The sequence below is a fragment of the Chiloscyllium plagiosum genome, chromosome 8, assembly GCF_004010195.1.
Source record: "Chiloscyllium plagiosum isolate BGI_BamShark_2017 chromosome 8, ASM401019v2, whole genome shotgun sequence".
NCBI lineage: Eukaryota > Metazoa > Chordata > Chondrichthyes > Orectolobiformes > Hemiscylliidae > Chiloscyllium > Chiloscyllium plagiosum.
In genome coordinates this window covers 88,227,532-88,252,890 of record NC_057717.1, presented here as the reverse complement: position 1 = coordinate 88,252,890, position 25,359 = coordinate 88,227,532, and the positions used below count along the sequence as shown (strand labels likewise).

The following is a 25,359-nucleotide window of genomic DNA, read 5'->3' as shown; positions in this document are numbered from 1 at the left end:
GCCTCAAATTTTAAATTCTGCCCAATGTTCAGCGACCTCTCTCTTGTCTATCTCTGCATCCTCCAGCTCTAGCATCTCTCAAGGGGTGGTATCTTTCTTTACTTTGGGTATTCTGTCCATTGTCCAATGTCTTCATCCCACAGTTAATACCTATGACTTCAGCTGTCTTAGGCCTAAGCTCTGGAGTTCCCCTCTGCTGTATCTAACTCTTTGTTTACTGTATTAATGCAGTTTCTAAAACCACACTGCTGAGTTATGGAGATGTTTTGCTAGAGTGTCCAAATGTCTTACCATAGACTGGAGAATTAATTTGATTTCAAATGATACAGTTGAAACTACATGGGGTGGGGGGGAGGGAGATATAATTTGAAATATGCAGAATACTAATTGACCTGGACAGAGTTGATGTTGGGAAGATCTTTCCATTGGTTAGAAAGACTAGAACCCAAGGGCTTACCTTGGAGTAAAGGGAAAACCTTTTTAGAACGGACATAAGTAGAAATTTCTTCAGCTAGAGAGTGGTGAATGTATAGAATTCTCTGCCTCAGAGGGCTGTGGAGAGAGGCCAGATCATTCAGTATATTTAAGACTGAGGTTCTTGGGGATCAAGGGTTACGGGGAGAAAGCAGGAGGTTGGGGTTGAGAAATGTATCGGCCATGATTGAATGGTGAAGCAGACTCGATGGGCTGAATGGCCTAATTTCTGCTCCTATGTCTTATTGTCTAACTGACCTAACAGATGCACTCATCCTGCAGTGTGTCCATCCCTTCCTGTGGCTGGTGGTGCAGTGGCTGTTGTGTCTCACTCCACAACAGATTGGGGAACAGACTACCCTTTGTGCTCTTGTTAATCCTGATCTTCGATTATACTAGGCCTTGCTCATAAAGGATGTGTGAATTAGACTATTCTATATTAACTTTAAAAAAAACCTGGGAGCTCAGTAAACATTGACAGATTAAGTAAGTGGGAAAATCAGTGTGAGCAGATGGAGTTCAGTGTGGGTGACATTGAGGGATCATCCACTTTGGATGAAAGAGGATCAAACACTAAACACAATGATACGGTAGGAATTGTGGAACAGCCAAAGGAAACCACCAAAAATTACTTGGAGTGCAAGAAGTAACTAAAAATTAAAACAATATTAGTCTTCGTTTCAGGATTTGAGCGCAAGGTGTTGAAAGTTGCATTACAACAAGAATGCAACTCTAAACTAAACTATTATCAGTACTGCATTCAGATCTGCGGATTGTCCCTTAAGAGGTAAATTGACCTTGGAGAGAGTGCGATGCAGATCCCACAGAGGCAAGATCAGAGTGGTGCTGGAAAAGCACAGCAGGTCAGGCAGCATCCGAGGAACAGGAAAATTGATGTTTCAGGCAGAAGCCCTTCATCAGGAATGAGGCTGGGAGCCTCGGGGGTGGAGAGATAAATGGGAGGGGGTGTGAGGCTGGCAGGAAGGTAGCTGAGAGTGCAATGAGTGGATGGAGGTATGATAAAGGTGATAGGTCGGAGAGGAAGATGGAGCGGATAGGTGGGAAGGAAGATGGACAGGTAATGAGGATGGTGCTGAGCTGGAAGGTTGGAACTGGGGAGAGGGGGGTGGGGAAATGGGAAAACTGGTAAAGTTCACATTGATGCCATGGTGTTGAAGTGTTCTGAGGCGGAAGATGAGGCGTTCTTCCTCCAGGCGTTGGTTGGTGAGGGAGTGGTGGTGGAGGAAGCCCAGGACCTGCATGTCCTCGGCAGAGTGGGAGGGGGAGTTGAAATGTTGGGACAAGGGGTGGTGTGGTTGATTGGTGCGGGTGTCCCGGAGATGTTCCCTAAAGCCCTCTGTGAGGAGGCGCCCAGTCTCCCCAATGTAGAGGAGACCGCATCGGGAGTAACGGATACAATAAATTACATTGGTGGATGTGCAGGTAAAACCTTGGATGTGGAAGGCTGCTATGGGGCCTTGGATGGAGGGGAGGGTGAAGGTGTGGGTGCAGGTTTTGCAATTCCTGCGGTGGCAGGGGAAGGTGCCAGGACGGGAGTGTGGGTTGGGGGGGCACAGACCTGACCAGGTAGTCGCGGAGGGAATGGATAGCGGATCGGAGTGGAAGGGAAATATATCCCTGGTGGCAGAGGATGATGTGATGCATATGGAGGTTGTTGGGGTGGAAGGTGAGGACCGGGGGGATCTGTCCTTGTTACGGTTAGAGGGGTGGGTTTGAGGGCGGAGGTGTGGGACGTGGATGAGATGCGTTGGAGGGCATCTTCAACCACATCAGAGGGGAAGTTGTGGCCTTTAAAGAAGGAGGTCATCTGGTGTGTTCTGAGGTGGAACTAGTCCTCCTGCAGATGCAGCAGAGGTGGAGGAATTGGGAATAGGGGATAGTATTTCTGCAGGATGCCGGGTGGGAGGAGGTGTAATCCAGGTAGCTGTGGGAGTCGGTGGGTTTGTAGAAAATGTCTGCTGAGTCGGGCACTGTTGATGGAGATGGGGAGGTCCAGGAAGGGGAGTGAGGTGTCAGAGATGGTCCAGGTGAATTTAAGATCAGGGTGGAATGTGTTGGTGAAGTTGATGAACTGCTCAACCTCCTCGTGGGAGCACAAGGTGGCGCTGATGCAGTCATCAATGTAGCGGAGGAAAAAGTGGGGAATAGTACCAGTGTAACTACGGAAGATGGACTGTTCTACATAGCCGACCGGGGCCCATATGGGTGCCCATGGCTGCCCCTTTTGTCTGGAGGGAGTGGGAGGATTCGAAGCAGAAATTGTTGAGGGTGAGAACCAGTTCGGCCAAATGAATGAGTGTTTCAGTGGAAGGGTACTGGTGGGAACGTCGGGAGAGGAAGAAACGGAGGGCTTGGAGGCCCTGGTCATGGCGGATGGAGGTGTAGAGGGATTGGATATCCATGGTGAAGATGAGGCGTTGGGGGCCGGGGAAACGCAAGTCTTGGAGGAGGTGGAGGATGTCTTGAACGTATGTGGGGAGTTCCTGGACTAGGGGAGATAGGACAGTGTCGAGGTAGGTAGAGATGAGTTCAGTGGGGCAGGAGCAGGCTGAGACAATGGGTCGGCCAGAGTGGTCAGGCTTGTGAATCTTGGGAAGGAAGTAGAACCGGGCAGTGCGGGGTTCCCGGACTATGAGGTTGGAAGCTGTGGGTGGGAGATCTCCTGAGGTGATGAGGTTCTGTATGGTCTGGGAGATGATGGTTTGGTAATGGGGGGTGGGGTCATGGTCGAGGAGGCAGTAGGAAGAGGTGTCCTGGAGTTGACGTTTGGCTTCAGCGGTGTAGAGGTCAGTGCGCCAGACTACCACTGCGCCCCCTTTATCCGCTGGTTTGATGGTGAGGTCAGGATTGGAGTGGAGGGCTGTGCGTTGAGGGTGAGAGGTTGGAGTGGGGGAGGGGGGTAGACAGATTGAGGCGGTTAACGTCTCAGCAGCAGTTGGAAATGAAGAGATCGAGGGCGGGTAATAGGCCAGCGCGGGGTGTCCAGATGGATGCAGTGTGTTGGAGGCGGGCGAAGGGGTCCTCGGAAGGTGGGCGGGAATCCTGATTGTGAAAGTAAGCTCGGAGGCGGCAGAAGAATCGTTCGATTCCCACAGAGGTACAGGGGAACAAATTACCAAACTGTGGTTGTATTCACTTCATGATGAAATAAAGGTTGAGGCGATCGAATTGTTTTCAATCATGATTAAAGGGATTGATGGGATGGATGAAGGGGAACCATTTCCCTTGGGGAGTTGAAAACAAGGGGCAGAACTGTAAAATAAGGATTAGTGTATTCATTGACAGTGTGTGAAGGATGATTCCTTTAAGTGTGAACCAGGGCATGTTCCAGAGACCAAGATTAGCAAGTGCTCATTGGAACACAATTTAAGGGATTGGTTTTTGCCAGTAAACAGAGAGGAGAGCTGACTGGAGTTTGTATTGAACTATTAAGCCCAAATAAACACTTGTAGCAGGCACACTGACTCTGCCGATATTTAACAGATGATTAGTACTACAACGTTTGGGAGTAATACAAACAGTGAAGGATATAAGGCAGCACCTATGGAAACACATCCAAATGTGATTCAGAAAGACTTTACACTCACCATTCTCACTCTCATTCTCTCACTGCCAGATCTGTTGAGCATGTCCTGTTTTTTTATTTCAGATTTCCAGCATTTTTGCTTTTTCTCGGTAGGAGGTGATACCAGAGTGCATTTCTTCGCAAAGATTAGTGAAAATCTGGAACTCTCTGCTTCTTCTTTCCCACTCCTCCTCCTGCTCTCATGTGCCTGCTCTCTTTCCCCATTCACTCCACCTGGTAGTGAAGATATAGATTTTTGTCCAAGTAAAGTTAGTAAAAGGTGTGGAACTAGATAAAAACCGGGCAGATCAGGCTGTCGGTCCTCATTCAGGCAGGTTAGCATCATCACTAGGTACAGCAGATTGTATCCCTCAGTTCAATCCCCTCATTTAACTGGGAGCCTTCATTTCACTTTGCAGTACTCAGTAGGTCATTATTAAAATCAGACCACAACACTGTTCACAAGCAGAAACTGAGGCTTGAGGACCCAGTCCAGAAAATAGTGCAGTGTTGCTCTGAGGGACTGCTTACAGTCTGTGGACTGGTTCATATTCAAGAACTCAGCAGCTAACCTAAACGAGTATGCTCCTACCATTGCAGCCTTCGTTAGTAAGTACACGGGTGACTGCATGCTGAAGAGGTAAATCAGAGTGTTGTCTGACCAGAAACCATGAATGAACCGGGAGATCCACTCCTACTGAAGTCCAGGTCGGAGGTGTTCCAGTCGAGTGACCCTGACCTATACAGGAAATCCAGGTCTGCCCTTCACAAGGCCATCAGAGACACCAAACTAAGCTTGAGGTGCAGACTAACTACCTGGACACATGTTTGTGGCAAGGCTTGCACGACATCATTGGCTACAAATGATGTTGAACATATAATATATCCCTCCTTGGAGAGCTCGGTGCATTCTATGCTTGCTTTGAACAGAAGCTCAGTGAAACGGAGTCACCTGTACTCTCGGTCACTACCACAGATGTTAGATCTGCTGCCTTTAAAGGTGAACTCATGGAATGCGGCCTTCCCAGATGGATCCTTTAGCCATGCACTCTGATCCTGTGCGGGCCAGTTGGCAGGAGTATTTGCAGACACCTTTAACCTCTCGTTGCTATGTTCTGAAGTCCCCATCTGCTTCAATAAAATCACCTTCACCCCAGTGCTACAGAAAAGCCATGCAGTGTGCCTCAATGACTACCGTCTGGTGTCTCTGACCTCCATGATTATGAGGTGCTTTGAGGGGTTGGTCACTGTTAATGTCCACTCCAGTACCCAGATTACATTGGTCCCTTGCAATTCGCCTCCTGGTGGAACGTGTCCACGGCACGCACTATCTCTCAGGCCCACATTCCTCACTGGAACATCTGGACAAGGACACCTATATCAGGCTCCCATTTATTGACTACAGCTCTGCCTTCAACACCACTATTGCAAACAAACGCCTCTCCAAACTCGGGGACCGAGGTCTCTGCTCTGCATCCCCCTGCCAACCCCCCCCCCCCCCCCAAAACTGGATTCTCAAACAGACCACAGTGAACACAGCCCAAACCAGCCTCCCATCTATTGACTCCGTCTCTCCTCCCTGCTGCAGAGAAAAAGGAACCAACATCATCAAAGACCCATCCCACTCCGGTTATACCTGGCCACACCTAATGATAATCTTCCATACTGGTGCCCTGCAGAGGGTGTACTCTGTAACCTACTGTACTCCTTATACACATACAACCATGTGGCTAAACTCTACACCAACTCCATTTACAAGTTTGCTGACGACACCATCATTGTCGGTTGGATCTCTTACAATGAGATGGAGTACAGGAAAGAAATTGAGTGTTTAATGGCATGGTGTGAAGAGATGACAATCTCTCCATCAATGTGAATAAAACGAGGGAGTGGAAGGCATGCCCCTGACTGCATCAGTGATGCTGAAATGGATGGTCAACAGCATCAAGCTCCTGGGAATGACCATCACCAACAATTTGTCCTGGACCCACTCTCGTTGACACCGCATTCAAGAAAGTACAGAAACGTCCAAACTACTACAGGAGACCAAGGAAATTTGGCATGTCCCTCAAGACACTTACCAGTTTCTATAGGTGGATGCATCACAGCGTGGTATGACAACTGTTCTCCCCAGGACCAAAAGAAACGACCGAGTTGTGAACACAGCACAGTCCAGCACGCAAACCAGCCTCCCATCTATTGACTCCACCTATACTTCAGGATGGAGCCAACATAATCAAGGACACATCCCACTCTGGGTTTACTCTGTTCCACCCTCTTCCATTGGGCAGAAGAGATAAAAGTTTGTACACGCAAACAAACGGTTGCTTCCCTGCTGTTATCAGATTTTTGAATGGACCTCTTTAACGTTAATATTGATCTCTCTCTGCAGTTTCTCGGCAGCCGTAACATTGTAACCTACACTGTTTACTGTACAAGTGCATCAAAGTAACAGAACAATCTGTCTATAAAGCACGTAACACAACACTTCACTATCTCTGTACACGTGACAGTAATAAATCAAATCAAATCAAATCATCCCTTCAGTGCCAGCTTGGCCCCCAGGGCAAAACCAGCTCCCATCTTGTGGGATGGCTCTCTAAAGGCTGCTGTCAAGTAGTAACACACCACATGAGGCTTATATACTTGCACCGTTGTGTGCTTCCTGCACTGTTTCTTATTACTCCTGAACGTTATGTGCTGTGGCATGGCATATGTTTAAGTTATTAATTCAGTGCTGGGAAATGGGTGATAACGAAAGTGAGTACAGTAATATCCTGAGATTTAATTCAGGGTGGTGGTGTCATCTAAATCAAACCAGTTTCCCATATGGAGTGAACACGAGGCAAATGGCTGGAAAAACATTCCATGCACAACACAGGAAGCAACTTTGAATTCATCCTTAAACATGAGCTGTTTTCCTCATTTCTGTTTTATTTCCCTGTATGTTTTTATACCTGGATATGAATTACTTTGGTAATATCAAGTTGTGAATTTACTTCTGAAAGAAGTTGAGTTCAGTGAATTTTATTTGATAGCGATAAGTTTTTCATAGAATCCCTACAGTGTGCAAACAGGGCCTTCGGGCCAACAAGTCGCTGCTGATCCTCTACAGAGTAACCCACCCAGACCCATTTTCCTACACTTACCCCTGACTAATGCACCTAACCTACAGATCCGTAAACACTACGGGCAATTTAGCCTGGCCAATCCATCTAACCTGCACAACTTTGGACTGTGGGAGGAAACTGGAGCACTTGGAGGAAACCCATGCAGACACTGGGAGACTGTGCAAGCTCCACACAGACAATCGCCTGAGGCTGGACTCTAACCTGGATCGCTGGCGCTGAGAGGCAGCAGTGCTAACCCCTGAGCCACAGTGCCACCCCACTAAGTTATGGCTGATGTATATAAGTCTCACCCTCCAGGCTTAGCAGCACTCCATCAAGGGACGATTTCGCCCTAGATTGTTTCACATATATACACCGCAATCTGATTGGCATATTTGCTTACTGTGACAATACATTGGGTTGGGTGTTTGACTCAGCATGTTTTTATTGTAAGCTCATTGTTGATAATCACATCAGCAGTTATCATGTAACAACCCCAGTGGTGAATTTCAGAGTCATAACCTGTAAGGTGAAACCTCAAAGCTGTTCTTTTGGTTTCCAATATGGAGCATTCTCATTCATATGCACAGGTAGTGCTAGAAATTGAGGAAGACTTTGGATAAATTGGTTGTATCGACTGTTGGTTTGACCGGATAAAGTCTCCACTATGCCCTTTATTATTAAGTGGCAGTATGACTGCACTGCTGAGTCACCTTGTAGTGTAAGTGTCAGAATTTTCTCCCAGGTTTGAGACTATCCAGTTGCTTTGTTCCAGGCATACTCTTTGGTTGACCGTGAAGTTGGATATTGCCAAGGAAGTGCATTCATTGTGGGGCTGCTCCTCATGCAGGTGAGTGTGAATAACTTCTCTAACGATGCACTGTGGTCAACAATTCCTGTCAAAAGTCATGGTGTGTCTTTAAAGAGTGCTGCCGTGAGGCTTAGCACAAAGCCTTGATTACACCTCCCCTGGTATCAGCTTTGCTAGCTCATTCTTTTACTTCAAATGTCTGCCGTACAAAAACCAGCCATAGTCCACATGGGTGAAACATGCTCGAGGCAGTATTAAGCCAGTGAACACATCCCTGTTACTGTTTGGATGTGATATAGACAGTCAGTATGTGTACTCCAATTAGACCATTGTGATCAAACCACCAAAATGCGAGAGAAGCTCAGCAGGCCTGACAGGATCGAGAGAGAGTGTTAACATTTCAATTCCAAGGACAGTCATGTTGGATTCAAAGCATTAACTCCATACCTGACCTGCTGAATTTCTCTACAACTTTGTTGTTCCTCCAATCTCCAACATCTGAAATAGTTTGATTTTATATTGGTTTCCTGATCGCCTAAATTTTGTGGTGGTGTTATTCACAGCAGACACCCTGTAAAAGATGCTGTCCTGATCACACTTTTAGAGAACAAATACTGTAGAGAACAACCACTTATTAATTTATTGATATTCGCATCATGTGTAACGCCCATGTATTTTGTTGGTCTTTTTAGATCTGATTCTCAGAGCCTGGTCGGTGCTTCAGAGTGCATTCTGTTAAATCTTGTAACAATCTTACAGAGATAGTAATCCAATTTTGAAATACCAGCTTAATAGCCTCCGGGAAAAGTTCAAAATGTATATTTGCTCCTCACTGTGACTCCATCCCTCGATCCTTCCAAGGTTATTGTTTTATATCTCTTTGTCTTTGACAGTCAATCTTTCTCAATAATACCTGTTCTTTACTCGATGGTTTTATTGCCTTGTTGGGTCTGATTGGAGCCACTGTTGAAACATCATAACAATATTTGCACAACTTCTGAATGCCTTGTTTGCAGCAAATTTCGCTTTCTTTTAACAGATGCCCGAAGAAGAAGCGTTTTGTGTGTTTGTGCGTTTGATGCAAGAATATCGATTGAGAGAGCTCTTCAAGCCCAGTATGGCAGAGCTAGGGCTCTGCATCTACCAGTTTGAGTACTTAATCCAGGTAACCAGCTGAGAACTCCTCCAAAGCTGGCCAGTGCTTTGGAGAGAATTGTGTATGTGAAACTTAGGCTAAATTAAACACCACAAAAGCTTGGTCAAAAAGCTATCTTTTAGGGAGTAGGAGGAGGAATGCAGGCAGAGAGGAGTAGGGATGGCATTCCAGAGCTTGGGATCAAAACATGAGAAGGCACTGCTGCCATTGGGAACGTACAAAATATAGGAATTAGAGGACCACGGATAGTTCCTGCCCAGCTCGGGGGGACGTTGTGTGGTTCCTGCCCAGCTCGGGGGACCTGGCATACGGTTCCTGCCCGGCTCGGGGGGGCCTGGCGTACGGTTCCTGTCCGGCTCGGGGGGGACAGCGTACGGTTCCTGTCCAGCTCAGGCAATTCAACCAGTGAGTATCAGCTGTCTGCCCTTGATATAAAACACGTTATCTTTTTCTCCTCTTTTATAATCTGTTGAGTACCTTGTTTCAATCATTAATTCAATGCCTGTCGATGTGCTCAGTCCCATTGTCTTTGTTTTTCATTAACTGTATAATGATGCTGATCGATGTTTGTCATTTCCTAACTCCAAGTTTAAACCAAATACCTTGTTCACCTGTGACATCACTGCTTACAGGTTTTGGAAGCGTGCATGTGGCAGGTCCATGTTTATCTTCAGTGTCTCACCCTCCTCTCTGTTAGCATCCTGATCTGGACCATTTCCATTAAATAAGCATTGGCTCCTAAAACTAAAGGAGTCCGGTGCTGAAGCAGTGGCCTTGTGGTATTGTCACTGGACTAGAAATCCAGAGGCCCAGGGGATCTGGTTTCAAAACCCAGCACCACAGATTAAATTTTTAAAACAATTTCCACAATCTGGATTTGTGAAATCCTTGGTGGTTGTCATAAAAATGTCCTTTTAGGAAAAGATACCGCCATGGTGGTCTGGCCTTCATGTGACACCACACCCATAACAAAGTGGTTTATTATTAACTCCCTTTTGCTGCTACAAGTCACTCCGTTGTGTCAAGCCACTAATAAGGAAAAAAGGAATGAAACCAGATAGGCATTACTGGAATGACAATGGCAAACACATTGGCCCTCTTTTCCACTGTAGGGATCTTTCGGCCCATCGAGTCCACACCAACTGGCTGAATAGCACCTACCCAGGCCCCACCCAAGCCAGTCCCTGTAACCCTGCATTTCCCATGGCCAACCTATCTAGCCTGCACATCCCTGAACACTATGGGCAATTTAGCATGGCCAATCCACCCTCACCTGCACACCTTTGGACTGTGGGAGGAAACTGGAGCACCCCGATGGAAACCCATGCAGACACGGGGAGAATGTGCAATCTCCACACAGACAGTTGCCCGAGGCTGGAATCGAACTAGGGTCCCTGTTACTGTGAGGCAACAGTACTAACCACTGTGCTGCCTGACAAACCCTACCAAGTTCTCAGCATTAACGTCAGGGATTAATGCCAAGATTGGGAGAGCTGTCTCGCAGACCAGTCAAGTAACAGCCTGACCTATTCATATTCTCAATCATACCTTGCAGACACTGTCCCAGGCAGCACCATCACCAGCCCCTGGGTATATTCTGAGCTGGAAATGTGTTGCTGGAAAAGCGCAGCAGGTCAGGCAGCATCCAGGGAACAGGAGAATTGACGTTTCGGGCATAAGCCCTTCTTCAGGAATCCTTTCTGAAGAAGGGCTTATGCCCGAAACGTCGATTCTCCTGTTCCCTGGATGCTGCCTGACCTGCTGCGCTTTTCCAGCAACACATTTCCAGCTCTGATCTCCAGCATCTACAGACCTCACTTTCTCCTGGGTATATCCTGACCCACCAGCAGGTCCGATTCAGTACAGGTGGCAGTACAGTCAGAAGGGAGCTGCCCTCTGCTGCCTTTCCATGAAGTTTGATTTTGTTTACACATACCTCTGATCCACAATCGTTCGTGCTGTCCACCACTGCCATTCAACAGCAGTAGCAATTAGTATCTACAAGATGCACTGTAGAAATGCACCAAGACTCCTTCATTAGCACCTTCCAAACCCATGACCATTATCTCTAGAAGGGCAAGAGCAGCAGATACATGGGAACACCACCGAGCCATTCAGACTTGGAAGTATATAGCCAATCTTTCACCGTCACTGGCTGAAATCGTGGCATTGTTGGGTGTTCCCTCAGCATATGGACTGCAGCGCTTCACGTAGGCACTTGACCACCACCTTCTCAAGGGCAACCAGGGCCAATAGATGCTGGCCCAGCTGACAATGCCCACATCCCCTGGGTGGGTGAGCGTTAACATCTGGGCAGCTGGTTTTTATTTCAGGCCCACCTTCAACTTTCATTCCCAACTTACTTAGATAAAACAAAGTGCTGGAGAAACTCAGCAGGTCTGGCTGCTTCTGTGGAAAGGGAAACAAAGTTCATCTCTGCTAAAGGAGCTGGAACATAAAGATGGGGAACAGATGGTGAAGCCCCCCCCCAGACCGAGTGTTGTTGTAGGAGAAGGATAGTTGCTGAATTGGTAGGCCAGCTGTGCTGAGAATGAATGCATGCAGAAAAGACATTGTTGGGTTTCTGGTGGGGAAAGGGGATGTAACCAGAATGGAGGATTCGTGTTTATTGTTTGAAGTTATTGAACTCGATGTTAAGTCTTTAACTTGAAGTTCCTTGTAAGTGGATTCGCAGGTAGATAGGATAGTGAAGGCAGCATGCATTCGTTCTCAGCACAGCTGGCCTACCAATTCAGCAACTATCCTTCTCCTAGAACAACACTTGGTCTGGGGGGGGGAGGGGGGCTTCACCATCTGTTCCCCTTGCTCCTTCTCCCCACTGTGCTTTCCTTTATTGGTCAGAGTATTGAGTACAGGAATTGGGAGGTCATGTTGCGGCTGTACAGGACGTTGGTTAGGCCACTGTTGGAATATTACGTGCAATTCTGGTCTCCTTCCTATCGGAAAGATGTTGTGAAAATTGAAAGGGTTCAGAAAAGACTTACAAGGATGTTGCCAGGGTTGGAGAATTTGAGCTCTAGGGAGAGGCTGAACAGGCTGGGGCTGTTTGCCTGGAGCACGGAGGCTGAGGGGTGACCTTATAGAGGTTTATAAAATTATGAGGGGCATGGATAGGATAAATAGGCAAAGTCTCTTCCCTGGAGTCGGGAAGTCCAGAACTAGAGGGCATAGGTTTAGGGTGAGAGGGGAAAGGTAAAAAGAGACCTAAGGGGCAACGATTTCACACAGAGGGTGGTACGTGTATGGAATGAGTTGCCAGAGGAAGTGGTGGGGGCTGGTACAATTGCAACATTTAAGAGGCATTTGGATGGGTATATGAATAGGAAGGGTTTGGAGGGATATGGGCTGGGTGCTGGCAGGAGGGACTAGATTGGGTTGGGATATCTGGTCGGCATGGACAGGTTGGACCGAAGGGTCTGTTTCCAGGCTGTACGTCTCTCTGACTCTAAGTCCTCAAGGCTGTTAAAGCCCTAAGTGAGAAATGAGAGACTATTTCTCCAGCTTATGTTGGGCTTCACTGGAATACTGCAGTAGGCTTCAGACAAAAATGTCAGCAAGCTGGTGTGTTAAAATGGCAAGGGATCTAAGGTCTCGGGTTTGTTTGTGGCTGAGCAAAGCCTAACACAAGCTGGAGGAACATCTCAACATTTTCTTTGCTCAGGCGCTTCAAGTGCTAACAACTTCAGATTATGAACTCTGTGCTCCATTTTAATCACATCCCTTCCATTCCCACCCCTAGTGTCTTGTTTGCATGCTGTGGTCCTGTTCGCTGAGCTGGGAATTTGTGTTGCAAACGTTTCGTCCCCTGTCTAGGTGACATCCTCAGTGCTTGGGAGCCTCCTGTGAAGTGCTTCTGTGGTGTTTCCTCCAGCATTTATAGTGGCCTGTCCCTGCCGCTTCCGGTTGTCAGTTTCAGCTGTCCGCTGTAGTGGCCGGTATATTGGGTCCAGGTCGATGTGTTTGTTGATGGAGTTTGTGGATGAGTGCCATGCTTCTAGGAATTCCCTGGCTGTTCTTTGTTTCGCTTGCCCTATAATGGTAGTGTTGTCCCAGTCAAATTCATGTTGCTTGTCGTCTGCGTGTGTGGCTACTAGGGACAGCTGGTCGTGTCGTTTCGTGGCTAGTTGATGTTCGTGGATGCGGATCGTTAGTTGTCTTCCTGTTTGTCCTATATAGTGTTTTGTGCAGTCCTTGCGTGGGATTTCCTTGGGGAAACTGGAACCTTACAATGCATGCGTTTGGTCTCAACAGAGCTGACCTAATTTTCTGTTATTAACACCAACTGTTAACACCTATTCTACACTTCCTTCCCACCGTTAGCACTGCCTTTGGCTTTTTTTTTTGCTCTGGGAACCTTTGCCATCTATTACATTAGCTCCTCCTCTCCCTTTTGCCAACAGCAGGCCAACCACAATATTCCAGCCCTTTGATTTTATTCATTTATGGGACATGGAGATCGCCGGCTGAGTTAGCATTTGTCTGTCCTAAGTTGCCCTTGAGAAGGTGGTTGTGAGATGCCTCCTTGAACTGCTGCAGTCCATGTGCTGTAGGTAGATCCACAATGCTGTTGGGAGGGAATTCCAGGGTTTTAACCCTGTCACACTGAGGGAACAGCAATCTATCCAGGATGGTCAGTGGCCTGGAGCAGAACTTGCAGGTGACCTGACTCGATGTGAACTATTTCTCTCTCCACTGATGATATAAAACTTGCAAATTCTCTCCAACACTTTGCAAATTCTATAGAACAGAAATACTAAGTGTTTGCTGTACTTATAAATGGATCTGTTCTGGGCATGGGCAATGTTTTTTTTGAAATAGGACTGACTTGGAGGGCTTTTAACTTTGCTTACATCATGCAGGGTAACAATCCTTAACGTGGGTGTGATAACCCCTTTAAGACATGTGGGAAATGATGAATTAATCTCCTTGTGGAGCTTGTTGAGTATGAGTTCCCTAGGTAACAGGTCATGGCCTGCTCAATTGGTAATCATTACCTGAGCCCTTTATTGAACAGACCCAGGAATGGCCTGAGACGAGCCTACGCAGTGGCAGGCAGTCACTCCATAGTAAATGATGATTGAAAACAAATGCTGGAGATCACAGCGGGTCAGACAGCATCCATAGAGATAGAGCACAGTAACGTTTCAAGTCTAGATGACTCTTCAGAGCTGAGAGCTTACCTCCGATGGAGAGTCATGGAGACTCAATGTTCGTGCACTCTCCATCCGTGACGCTGTCTGACCAGCTGTCAGCTCCAGCCTGTGTTGTTTTCAGTAGAGGTCCCAGCACCTGCTGTAGCTTACTCCTACAATAATAAATGATGTTCCTTTCCTGTCAAACTTTAAGTTATTACTGTGGCAATGAGAGTTAACAAAAGTTTGGGCACCCTTGCCTTTCAAAAAATCTGGTAAGACCATGACAGGGAAATATTGGAGGAGCGACTGTTGGGGAAACTGGAACCTTACAATGCAGATGTGGAGGATTTGTCCCGGTATGCTCAAACAATGAGATACTTTTGCTTTTAAAGCAAACAGATAGAGATCACCAACAAAGAGTCATTCTGCTCAACACTCAGGCCCCAACTTCCAGTATCGTAGCGTATAACCTACCCAACAACCTTGGGGTCACAATCCTTTGACAAATTGATAGATGTGGTCGTGGAACACAGTGACACCAAACCATCTGTTGCATTGCAACATTACATGTTTAACACAGACTTTCTGGGGAGCCACTTACTGAATTCTTCACAAGACTATGGAAATTGGCAGAGCACTGAGTATGTGTCAGTACTTCAGGATATGTTAAGGAATCACACAGTTTGTGGAATTAATAATGAACTAGATCTGTACTTAGGAAAGCTCTAGAACTGGCCCTTCCCTGTGAAAACATGCAGAAAGGGTCTTGGGCTTTTCAGGGCTCCAGAGATGATGCTGTCCTCAGCCTTTGGTAACCAGTGGTCCCAATTAAGATAAAACCTCAGGTAAATGCCCTGCCCCAGATATGGAAGAAGACGTTTCTATGTAAATGGAACCGTGGATTTTGTTGTAACTGTATTGGGAACAAACCTTTCAGAACTCTGATGGGGCATCTTGCCAATCAGCTTGAGAGACACCAAGACTAAGATTGGCCACTGGGGGGAGCCCTTTTGTATTTTGGGGGCCACTATAATCTCTGTAACCATTGGCAAAGGATAGTCTGACTCCCCTGGGTGGTGATGCAAGGGCCCAGTGTTAATCTTTTGGGAAGGGGCTAGCTACAAAGAGGTTTTGGTCAGAAAAATACAGGTTTTTTTAAATGAGTTGTGGCAGCCTATATGAAGTAATTGGGAAGTATCCTGAAGCCTTCCAAGAGGGTGTGAGGAAGGTAAAAGCCACCACCTCAGTAGACCCAGAGGCCTGACCGAATACTGCAAGGCACAGCTGGTCCCCTGTGCGCTGAAGTAGAGGCTGAATTGGAACGCCTACAGTAATTGGGAATCACACGCCCAGAACAGGTTGCTGCATGTGCCATCCCATTCTTGATGAAGGGCTTTTGCCCAAAACATCGATTCTCCTGCTCCTCGGATGCTGCCTGACCTGCTGTGCTATTCCAGCATCACACTTTTTGACTTTGATCTCCAGTATTTGCTGTCCTCACTTTCTCCATGCCAGTTGTAAAACCTGACAACTTACACTCAAACGAGTTGAATGAGAGTATTTATTTGCCCTTTCGGGTATCTTCGGCTTGTGCTGCCTTTCCAAGTGGTTATAGTGGCCCCAGAATACAAAAGGGCTCCCCTCCCCGACACAGTGGTCAATCTTAATCTTAGTGCCTTCCAAGCTTTAAGGAGAGCATTCTCCAAGGCCCATTGAGACTGGCGGTCTATTTATAAGATGTTTTAATTACAGGAGTTACTACAAATGGTCCTGGGGGATGTTGCTGAACAGAGACCTTGGAGTCAAGTTCATAGCTCCTTGAAAGTGGAGTCACAGGCCACAGAGTCATGGAGATGTACAGCACGGAAACAGACCCTTCGATCCAACTTGTCCATGCCGACCAGATATCCAAACCCAATCTAGTCCCACCTGGCCCATATCCCTCCAAACCCTTCCTATTCATATACCCATCCAAATGCCACTTAAATGTTGCAATAGTACCAGCCTCCATCACTTCCTCTGGCAGCTCATTCCATACACATACCACCCTCTGAGTGAAAACGTTGCCCCTTAGGTCTCTTTTACATCTTTCCCCCCTCACCCTAAAGCAATACCCTCTAGTTCTGGACTCCCCGAATCACATCCAAATCATTTATGTAAATGACAAAAGGTAGAGGACCCAGCACCGATCCTTGTGGCACTCCACTGGTCACAGGCCTCCAGTCTGAAAAACAACCCTCCACCACCACCCTCTGTCTTCTACCTTTGAGCCAGTTCTGTATCCAAATGGCTAGTTCCCCCTGTACTCCATGAGATCTAACCTTGCTAATCAGTCTCCCATGGGGAACCTTGTTGAACGCCTTACTGAAGTCCATATAGATCACATCTACTGCTCTGCCCTCATCAATCTTCTTTATTACTTCTTCAAAAACCTCACTCAAGTTTGTGAGACATGATTTCCCACGCTCAAAGCCATGTTGACTATCCCTAATCAGTCCTTGCCTTTCCAAAGGAGAAAGTGAGGACTGCAGATGCTGGAAAACGTGTTGCTGGAAAAGCACAGCAGATCAGGCAGCATCCAAGGAGCAGGAGAATTGATGTTTTGGGCATAAGCCCTTCTTCAGGAATGAGGAGGGTGTGCCAAGCAGGCTAAGATAAAAGGTAGGGAGGAGGGACTTGGGGGAGGGGCGTTGGAAATGCGATAGGTGGAAGGAGGTTAAGGTGAGGGTGATTGGCCGGAGACGGGTTGGGGGCGGAGAGGTCGGGAAGAAGATTGCAGGTCAAGAAGGCGGTGCTGAGTCCGAGGGTTGGGACTGAGACAAGGTGGGGGGAGGGGAAATGAGGAAGCTGGAGAAATCTGAGTTCATCCCTTGTGGTTGGAGGGTTCCTAGGCGGAAGATGAAGCGCTCTTCCTCCAGGCGTCGTGTTGCTATGGTCTGGCGATGGAGGAGTCCAAGGACCTGCATGTCCTTGGTGGAGTGGGGGGGGGAGTTAGTGTTGAGCCACGGGGCGGTTGGGTTGGTTGGTCCGGGTGTCCCAGGTTTTTTTTTCCCTGGAGTGTCGGATACTGAGGGGTGACCTTTTTATAGACGTTTGTAAAATCATGAGGGGCATGGATAGTGTAAATAGACAAGATCTTTTCCCTGGGGTGGAGTAGTCTAAAACTGGAGGACATTGGTTTCCGGTGAGAGGGAAAAAATTTAAAAGGGACCCAAGGGACAAATTTTTCACAGAATGGTGCATGTATGGAATGAGCTACCAGAGGAAGTGGAGAAGATTAGTACAATGACAGCAATCAAAAGGATGAATAGGAAGGGTTTAGAGGGATGTGGGCTGCATGCTGGCAAATGAGATGAGATTAGTTTAAGGTATGTGGTTGGCTTGGGCAAGTTGGAACAAAGGGTTTTTTTCTGTGCTGTACATCTTTGTGACTGAAGATATCCTGTGAGAGAGAGAGAGAGATTAGGGGTTGAAGGTCATATAGTACACGAGCACAAAATGCTGCTGCTACCGGGAAACTAATAAAGAAGTAGGAAATGCCGGGAATACCCAGGTCCTCACTGTATTTATCAGGAGAGAAACAGTTATTATTTCCTGCTGATGGCCTTTCCTTTGTCAGGGTAGATGAGAAAGGCAAAAGTGAGGACCATTTTGAGATACTGGAGATCAGAGTCTAGATTAGACTGCTGCTGGAAAAGCACAGCAGGTCAGGCAGCATCCGAGGAGCAGAAAAATCGACACCTCAGGCAAAAGCCCGTCATCAGAAATGAACTGATCAGGAATGATTCATTCCTGATGAAGGGCTTTTGCCCAAAATGTCGATTTTCCTGCTCCTTGGATGCTGCCTGACCTGTGCTTTTCCAGCACCACTCTAATCTCGACTCTGGGTAGATGAGAAGTCTAGCTGGAACAATACTGTTTTATTCTTTCCGTGTGCTGCAGGCTGTGACTGTTTCCAATAGTGGTCTGTTTTTACCTCACCTCCTCATGATAGTTTGCATTTGTTCTACTTGTGCCTTTGAGTATAGATTTGGAGTACTGTTAATCGTCTATCTCTAATTGATTTGAGGGTTTCGGGTCAATGGCACACTGTCGCTGAAATCACAGAGAGCCGGGCCCTGCCTGATGGGTACTGCTGAACCAGTTGAGTTTTTTTCATTCATTCATTCCTTCAGATTGGTGTTGCTGGCTGGGTCAGCATTAATTGCTTGTCCCTCATTTCCCTAGTGAGGTGCAGCCTTGAACCAGGTCCTGTCAGTAGACCCACAGTGTCACTAGGGAGGGAACTCCAGGATTCTGACCCAACAACACTGAAGGAGTGTATTTCTAAGTCCGGATGATGAGCAGCTTCGATGGGAACTTGCAGGTGGAGTGCTGTTGTACCTTGGAGAGAAGGCTTTGCATACAGTTCCTCAGGGCAGAAAGGAAAGAGTGGTGGGGTGGATCTTTATTAAACTAGGAGGTCATGTCCAGTACTGTTTCCAAAGGCTAGCTTTGAGTCCATTACTCCTTTTTAAATTTTATAAATGATACTGACTGAGGTGTAGAGAGCAACACCAAGTTTGGAGATCATGTGAAACCTGCCAAAGCAGTATTGTGATGTGGCTAGTTACAGGCTTCAGAATGATAGGGCAGTGAATTAGGTCGCATCGGGGATGTGAAGTCTGCAGTTCTGACTTTCTCCTCCTATGGTAAGTACTGCACTTTGCGAGAACTAATAGGGGAAATGAATATGTTTTAAATGGACACTTGTTAGAATCCTGCAATGAGCTGAGTGCCTTGGTTATTTTCTGCTGAAATCAATATTTGTTACTAGGATTGATAAATCGAGAAATAGATTATTGAATCAAAGATCATACGCAAACTTTATAAGATTGCTGGTTAGGCCTCTGCTGAAGTATTGTGGAGGATCCTGGGTGTCCCATTTCAGGAAAAATGCAACAAACTTTGAATGGGTTCAGAGATTATTCATCAGGGATGAGGAATGTCTGCCATCAAGTAATGTCAGAAAAGTTAGGATTGTTCTCTAGCGCTTCCAAATAAACTTGTTGGACTATAACCTGTTGTGATTTTTAACTCCTTGGTACAGAGCAGGTTAAGATAATTTCAAGCTGACGAAGGAGAATAATCCAAAGCATATTTGGTTTGATTTGACCAATAAAAACATTGGCAAAATATAGAAAAATGAAATTTAGACATTTTTTAAAATTCAAATTTGTTGGTGTCTGGCATGCTCAATGTGAGCTGATTCTGTCAATAACTTTCCAAGGTCGTCATGCAGGTACTTGAGGGTGAATGAGTTGTTGGGTTCTCGAGAAGGAAGGCCGATGTGAGACTAAACACAACTGCTTTGCCGTAGAGTTTGTAAGGCGTGATGGGACCACCCTTTTCCCCCTGTACCAATGATTCCTGGCTGTTTTCTGGTACCAGCTGCAAACTACCAAATCCACTGCATTCAGATCGTGCCTTGTGCTCAAGACCCTCATGGTTGCTGCTTTAATCATTTGACTGTCCGACTGCTGGTCTGAGTAGTAATATTAGTTAGAATTGACCTCCTCTTTTCACTCCTCAGATTTTACATGTGGACTGTACGTTGCAGTTGGAATGAAGCTAAGCTTCTGTTTCTGTCATCCTTTCATGATCACAAGATGCCTCAAAGTGCTGATGGCCAATTAAGTACTTTGTGAAATTTAGTCAGTATGATGCAGAAGAAGGCCATTGGCCCATCAAGACCATGCCAGCCCTCGGTAGTGTAATCCAATTAACTGGAGGCCCCACCGCCCTGTGGCCGAACATTTCAACTCCCCCTCCCACTCTGCCGAGGACATGCAGGTCCTGGGCCGCCTCCACCGCTGCTCCCTCACCACCCGACACCTGGTGGAAGAACGCCTCATCTTCTATCTTGGAACACTTCAACTGCAGGGCATCAATGTGGACTTCACCACTTTCCCCATTTCCCCTCCCCCCACCTTACCCCAGTTCCAACCTTCCAGCTTAGCACCATCCTCATGACCTGTACCATCTGCCAATCTTCCTTCCCACCTATCTGCCCCACCCACTTCTCTGACCTATCATCTTTATCCAATTCGTGTACTCTTTGCTACTTTCTCCCCAGCCCCACCCCCTCCCATTTATCTCTCCACCTCCTCCCTGCTTTCATTCCTGATGAAGGGCTTTTGCCCGAAACTTCGATTTTCCTGCTGCTCAGTTGCTGCCTGACCTGCTGTGCTTTTCCAGCACCACTCTAATCTAGACTCTAATCCAATTAGCCCCATTCCCCTGCTGTATCCCTTTAGCCCTGTAAATGCATTGCTGTCAAATATCCAATCATTTTCTTTTTGAGCTTGTTCTTATCTCCACTTTGACTGCACTCATGGGGAGAGTCTTGAGTCATTAGCAGTTGCTCTGTAAAAATGTTCTTGCTCTCGCCGATTGGCCAAGCCCATCCCTCTGTAACCCATTCGTCCTTAAGCCATGATCTAATGGGAGCAGCCTTTCCTTGTCTGCCTTATCTAACCTGGTCATAGACCACGATCAAATCTCTCCTCAATCCCCTTTGTTCTGTGCAGACTAACTACAGCTGCTTCAACTTAACATTGCAGCTAAAATTCCTCAATCTTGGAACCATTCTGTTAAATCTCCTCCTCGGTAATTTCTGAAAGATCCCAACTATATACAATGCAGGAAATAGGCAGTCAGTTTACATATGAAGCTCCTACAAAATAGCAGTGTGTTAATGGGAATAATAATGAGGCCAGAATATACTTGAGTTAATTAACTATTTTTTCTTGGATAAGCTAAACTAGAATTCCAAAATCCAGAGGAAATGACCTGGTAGTCAGGCTGACCTCATTCTTTGCTTATTCAAAGCTGATCTGCGTCTGTGTTCAGTATTGGTTTAAATGTCGTCTTTTTTGTTTATTTTAGGACCAATTACCTGAATTGCATGTGCACTTTCGGTCGCAGAGTTTCCACACGTCCATGTATGCGTCTTCCTGGTTCCTGACCATTTTCCTCACCACGTTTTCACTGCCGTTAGCTACCAGAATATTTGACATATTTATGTATGAGGTAAGATCTTTGCAGAGGCATCAGTCTGATTGAACTCTAATAGAGTCGAATGAAAGTGAATGGCATGACTGAGTGTGTTACTTACTTTCCCCAGTTCATGTCAGACCTCATAACATGAGAAGAGATGAATGCCCTCCTCTGCAATAGGTGTGTCGCATGTTGGGATTTATCTGGGTTTGGAGAGTGCATTATAGCTCTCTGTGAACGTCCCTTTCACAGTTCCAAAAACTCTAACACCATATCTTTTGAGAGAGATCAAGGCATGATTGGTGCAGTCTCAGAGTTGCACTAAACATGTCGGAGTGTCATCTCATAGAGTCATAGAGATGTACAGCATGGAAACAGACCCTTCGGTCAAACCGTCCATGCCGACCAGACATCCCAACCCAATCTAGTCCCACCTGCCAGCACCCAGGCCATATTCCTCCAAATGCTTCCTAGTCATATACACATCCAAATGCCTCTTAAATGTTGCAATTGTACCAGCCTCCACCACATCCTCTGGCAGCTCATTCCATACATGTACCACCCTCTGCGTGAAAAAGCTGCCCCTTAGGTCTCTTTTATATCTTGCCCCTCTCACCCTAAACCTAAGCCCTCTCGTTCTGGACTCCCAGACTCCAGGGAAAAGACTTTGCCTATTTATCCTATCTGTGCCCCTCATAATTTTGTAAACCTCTATAATGTCACCCCTCAGCCTCCGACGCTCCAGGCAAAACAGCCCCAGCCTGTTCAACCTCTCCCTGTAGCTCAGATCCTCCAACCCTGGCAACATCCTTGTAAATCTTTTCTGAACCCTTTCTAGTTTCGCAACATCTATCCGAGAGGAAGGAGACAAGAATTGCATGCAATATTCCAAAAGTGGCCTAACCAATGTCCTGTACCACCGCAACATGTACTCCTGTACTCAATACTCTGACCAATAAAGGAAAGCATACCAAATGCCGCCTTCATTATCCTATCTACCTGCAACTCCACTTTCAAGGAGCTATGAACCTACACTCCAAGGTCTCTTTGTTCAGCAACACTCCCGAGGACCTTACCATTAAGTATATTCATCCTGCTAAGATTTGCTTTCCCAAAATGCAGCACCTCGCATTTATCTGAATTAAACTCCATCTGCCACTTCTCAGCCCATTGGCCAATCTGGTCCAGACCCTGTTGCATTCCCTCCCTGAAATGTTTGTTTCTCCTCCTCTCCTCCTGTGATGTAGATCTGGCCTTTCCCAGATGTAATCACAAACCACCTAAATAGAGATGTGATGGATGGTATAGCAACTCATTACCAGCACCAAGTCAAACAAGCAACCATTCACAACACGTCTGACTGGTGTTCAGGGCTCCAGTCACTTTTATGTTGACTTATTGAATATTGAGGTTCACAGTGACTTGGAAATTTCTTGTATATTATTTGAGGAGAAACTTCATGTTTTTAAGGGCTTATTAAAGGATTGTTGGCAAGGAAATGGCTTAATTTCGACCAAGCCTAATGATTGCAAAATAGAATACATTTCTGTACAATGCAGGGAGTATCCCTGCTTCTGGGTAGTCTGGATAGTCAGCAGCAACTCCTGAGCTGCACACAGTGGGTGTTCATGTGCATTTATCACTGAGCACTCTTTCTGGCCTCTGTTTCCACAATGGCTTTCACAGTGGAACCGTTTATTGAAAAAGTATAAAGCAGCAAACAAGACCAAGACATAGCTCGCACAAAACTGAGCTAATTTCCCTATCGTCATTCTTGTGTGACTTTCCAATCATGGTGTTCAGAAGGAGTGACTTGATTCAAAGCAAGATATCCTAATTGTTTTCTCTTTCTCCATCACCTCTGAACGCTCGCTACTGGCCCATTCTGCAACTTCCTACCCCCCACAAATACTTGCCACCCTCTCCCAGCAAGACACTGATTTCAAAGTTCAGATCCGATGTCTTAAGATGAGCTGTTCTGAAGGAGATTTGCCACTGAGAGTCAGACGTTGCAGCTTCTGGGAATTAGGAGACTAACCCGTTGTCTTCATGCTGATGGCAAATCTTCTGAATGCAATCCTTTCTCTCCATCTACTTTGAGGGCTGCTCTAAACTGTGCAAAGTTGCAAATTTTGTGTACTGTACTATCTTTGCCCAATGAATACAGGGTGTGGAAATGAAATATGCAAAATATTTTAAGTCAACTTCTTTCCTTAGTCATTTTGAAGAGAAGAGAAATAAGATGGCATGTTTGATTTGAGCTAAATGTGGTTTGTTGTGACCCAGTGAATACGTTGCAGTCCTGTAACCTGTGATGCATGACCACCATGTCACGGAAATTGTAGAGTCTAACTATTCGAATAATTTCAATTATGTTGGGTCACCTCTTCATTAATGCGAATCCTTCACATTCTATTTTACTTGGCTAGCATTAGCATTATGGATTACCTTTTATACTCCAAAAAAAATTGTATTTGAACAGAATTCAAGTCCACACTAAGAGCTTACTTTAATTTGCCACACTCCATAAAATACTCACCACATTGATTACTAACTCCCTAAATTTGTACAACCGATTCAAACTATCAATTTAAAACGTCATTACTTGTTCCCTCATTTCATTAGGTCTCGGGCATTCCTTCAGACCAAGTTAGATCTCTCAATGTTTGTACTCAATCATTTGTATTTAAATGGGGAAGTGGTTAGCAGTGTGATAATGACAACACAGCCTGTTTTTATTCGATACCTGGAATTAGTGTGGGTAAACAAAGAAAGTTATCGGCATGGCTGGCTTTTCCATTTTGCATTTTGTGTCCTGGCTTTGTAACCTTTTGCAAACTCTCCGTTTACTTTGAAGTGCATTCATGTGTTGACAGGGCTTGGAAATAGTGTTTCGCATTGGGATGGCCATCCTTCAGTTTAATCAGGTGGAACTGATGCAGCTTGATATGGAAGGAATGTCACAGGTAAATTTAATCATTGTCTCTGCCAACAGGAAATAAGTCAACTGGACAGCTCCTTTCCCCAGAGGAGCTTTTATCTCTTGTCTGAGATTTAAGTCATTCTTAGTGTCCCAGTGTATCGCTAAAAAGCGTTTAGTCACTGAAACCCTATTCTCAAAAGGATCTTTCTAATATCTTCTCCATTCCACCCCAACCCCCATTTTAAAAAAAAAAGCATTTGTCTCCTCCCGGTCATGAAGGGGAAAGAGCAGAGTCAGTGAGCTATGCAGTGATTTGTGCTGCTGGTACAACGCAGTAAGTGTTATAACCAACTCATCCCACACGGACTCCGGGCCACCTTTAAACCAGCACAGTTCGGACCCGAACAGGACAAACAATACAGGCTACAGATTCAAAAACACCAGCAACGGTTCTCCTTCGAGATCCTCCGCTCCACATTTGCAGCAATGTGCCGGCACCTAACCTCTCTACAGTCTGCCTTGCCTCAGCTGAGGGCCACACTCTCTCAGAATTGCAAAGGACCCACTCTGTACTACATCCTCAGGAGAATTCATACTCTCAACAAACAGTATTTCAACTCCATCTCAAACATCAAAAACTGGAAGTACAACAAACTCTTATCTACCCACCTCCATAACCAGCACTCGTCAAACATTCCAGAAGATTCCCCCAGCCTCTGGAACTGCTCGGACGCCATTAGCCATGTGGCTGGTGCAGCTGCCATCCCGACGCTGATTGATGATGTCACTTCTGCCCCCATCATGGCCGCTCCCACAGCCGCTTCCGCCCCTCACAATTCCTCATGCACCACATGTGACATCACTTCTGCCCCTCACATCATCGCTGATGTCACACGCTCAGTGACTTCCGCCATCCCTCCTGCCGTGGTCACCACCACTTCCGCCCCCACCAGCGCCACTCACCTGCATTCTGCTGACACGCCCCCCACAGACCCCACTGTCACTATCCCCACCCCCCAGAACCCCGAGGGGAACACTACCCCTGCTCATGACTCTACCCCCATTCCCCCCACCATCACACCCACTCCAGGTACTGGCTCCGACC

General features: G+C 46.4%; 1 protein-coding gene across 9 annotated transcripts in view; it reads left to right on the top strand.

Annotated features, from left to right (window-relative positions):
* The window catches only part of LOC122552164 (EVI5-like protein), a 264,526-nt gene that overhangs the window by 77,944 nt on the left and 161,223 nt on the right, over positions 1 to 25,359 (top strand). For 8 of the 9 annotated variants that reach the window (XM_043694689.1, XM_043694685.1, XM_043694686.1 and 5 more), the window contains 4 exons: positions 7,946 to 8,020; positions 9,021 to 9,146; positions 21,221 to 21,364; positions 24,208 to 24,297. In XM_043694689.1, the coding sequence (XP_043550624.1) occupies positions 7,946 to 8,020; positions 9,021 to 9,146; positions 21,221 to 21,364; positions 24,208 to 24,297 (435 nt within the window). The remainder of the gene's footprint in view (positions 1 to 7,945; positions 8,021 to 9,020; positions 9,147 to 21,220; positions 21,365 to 24,207; positions 24,298 to 25,359) is intronic. The other variant, XM_043694688.1, reaches the window with a different exon arrangement.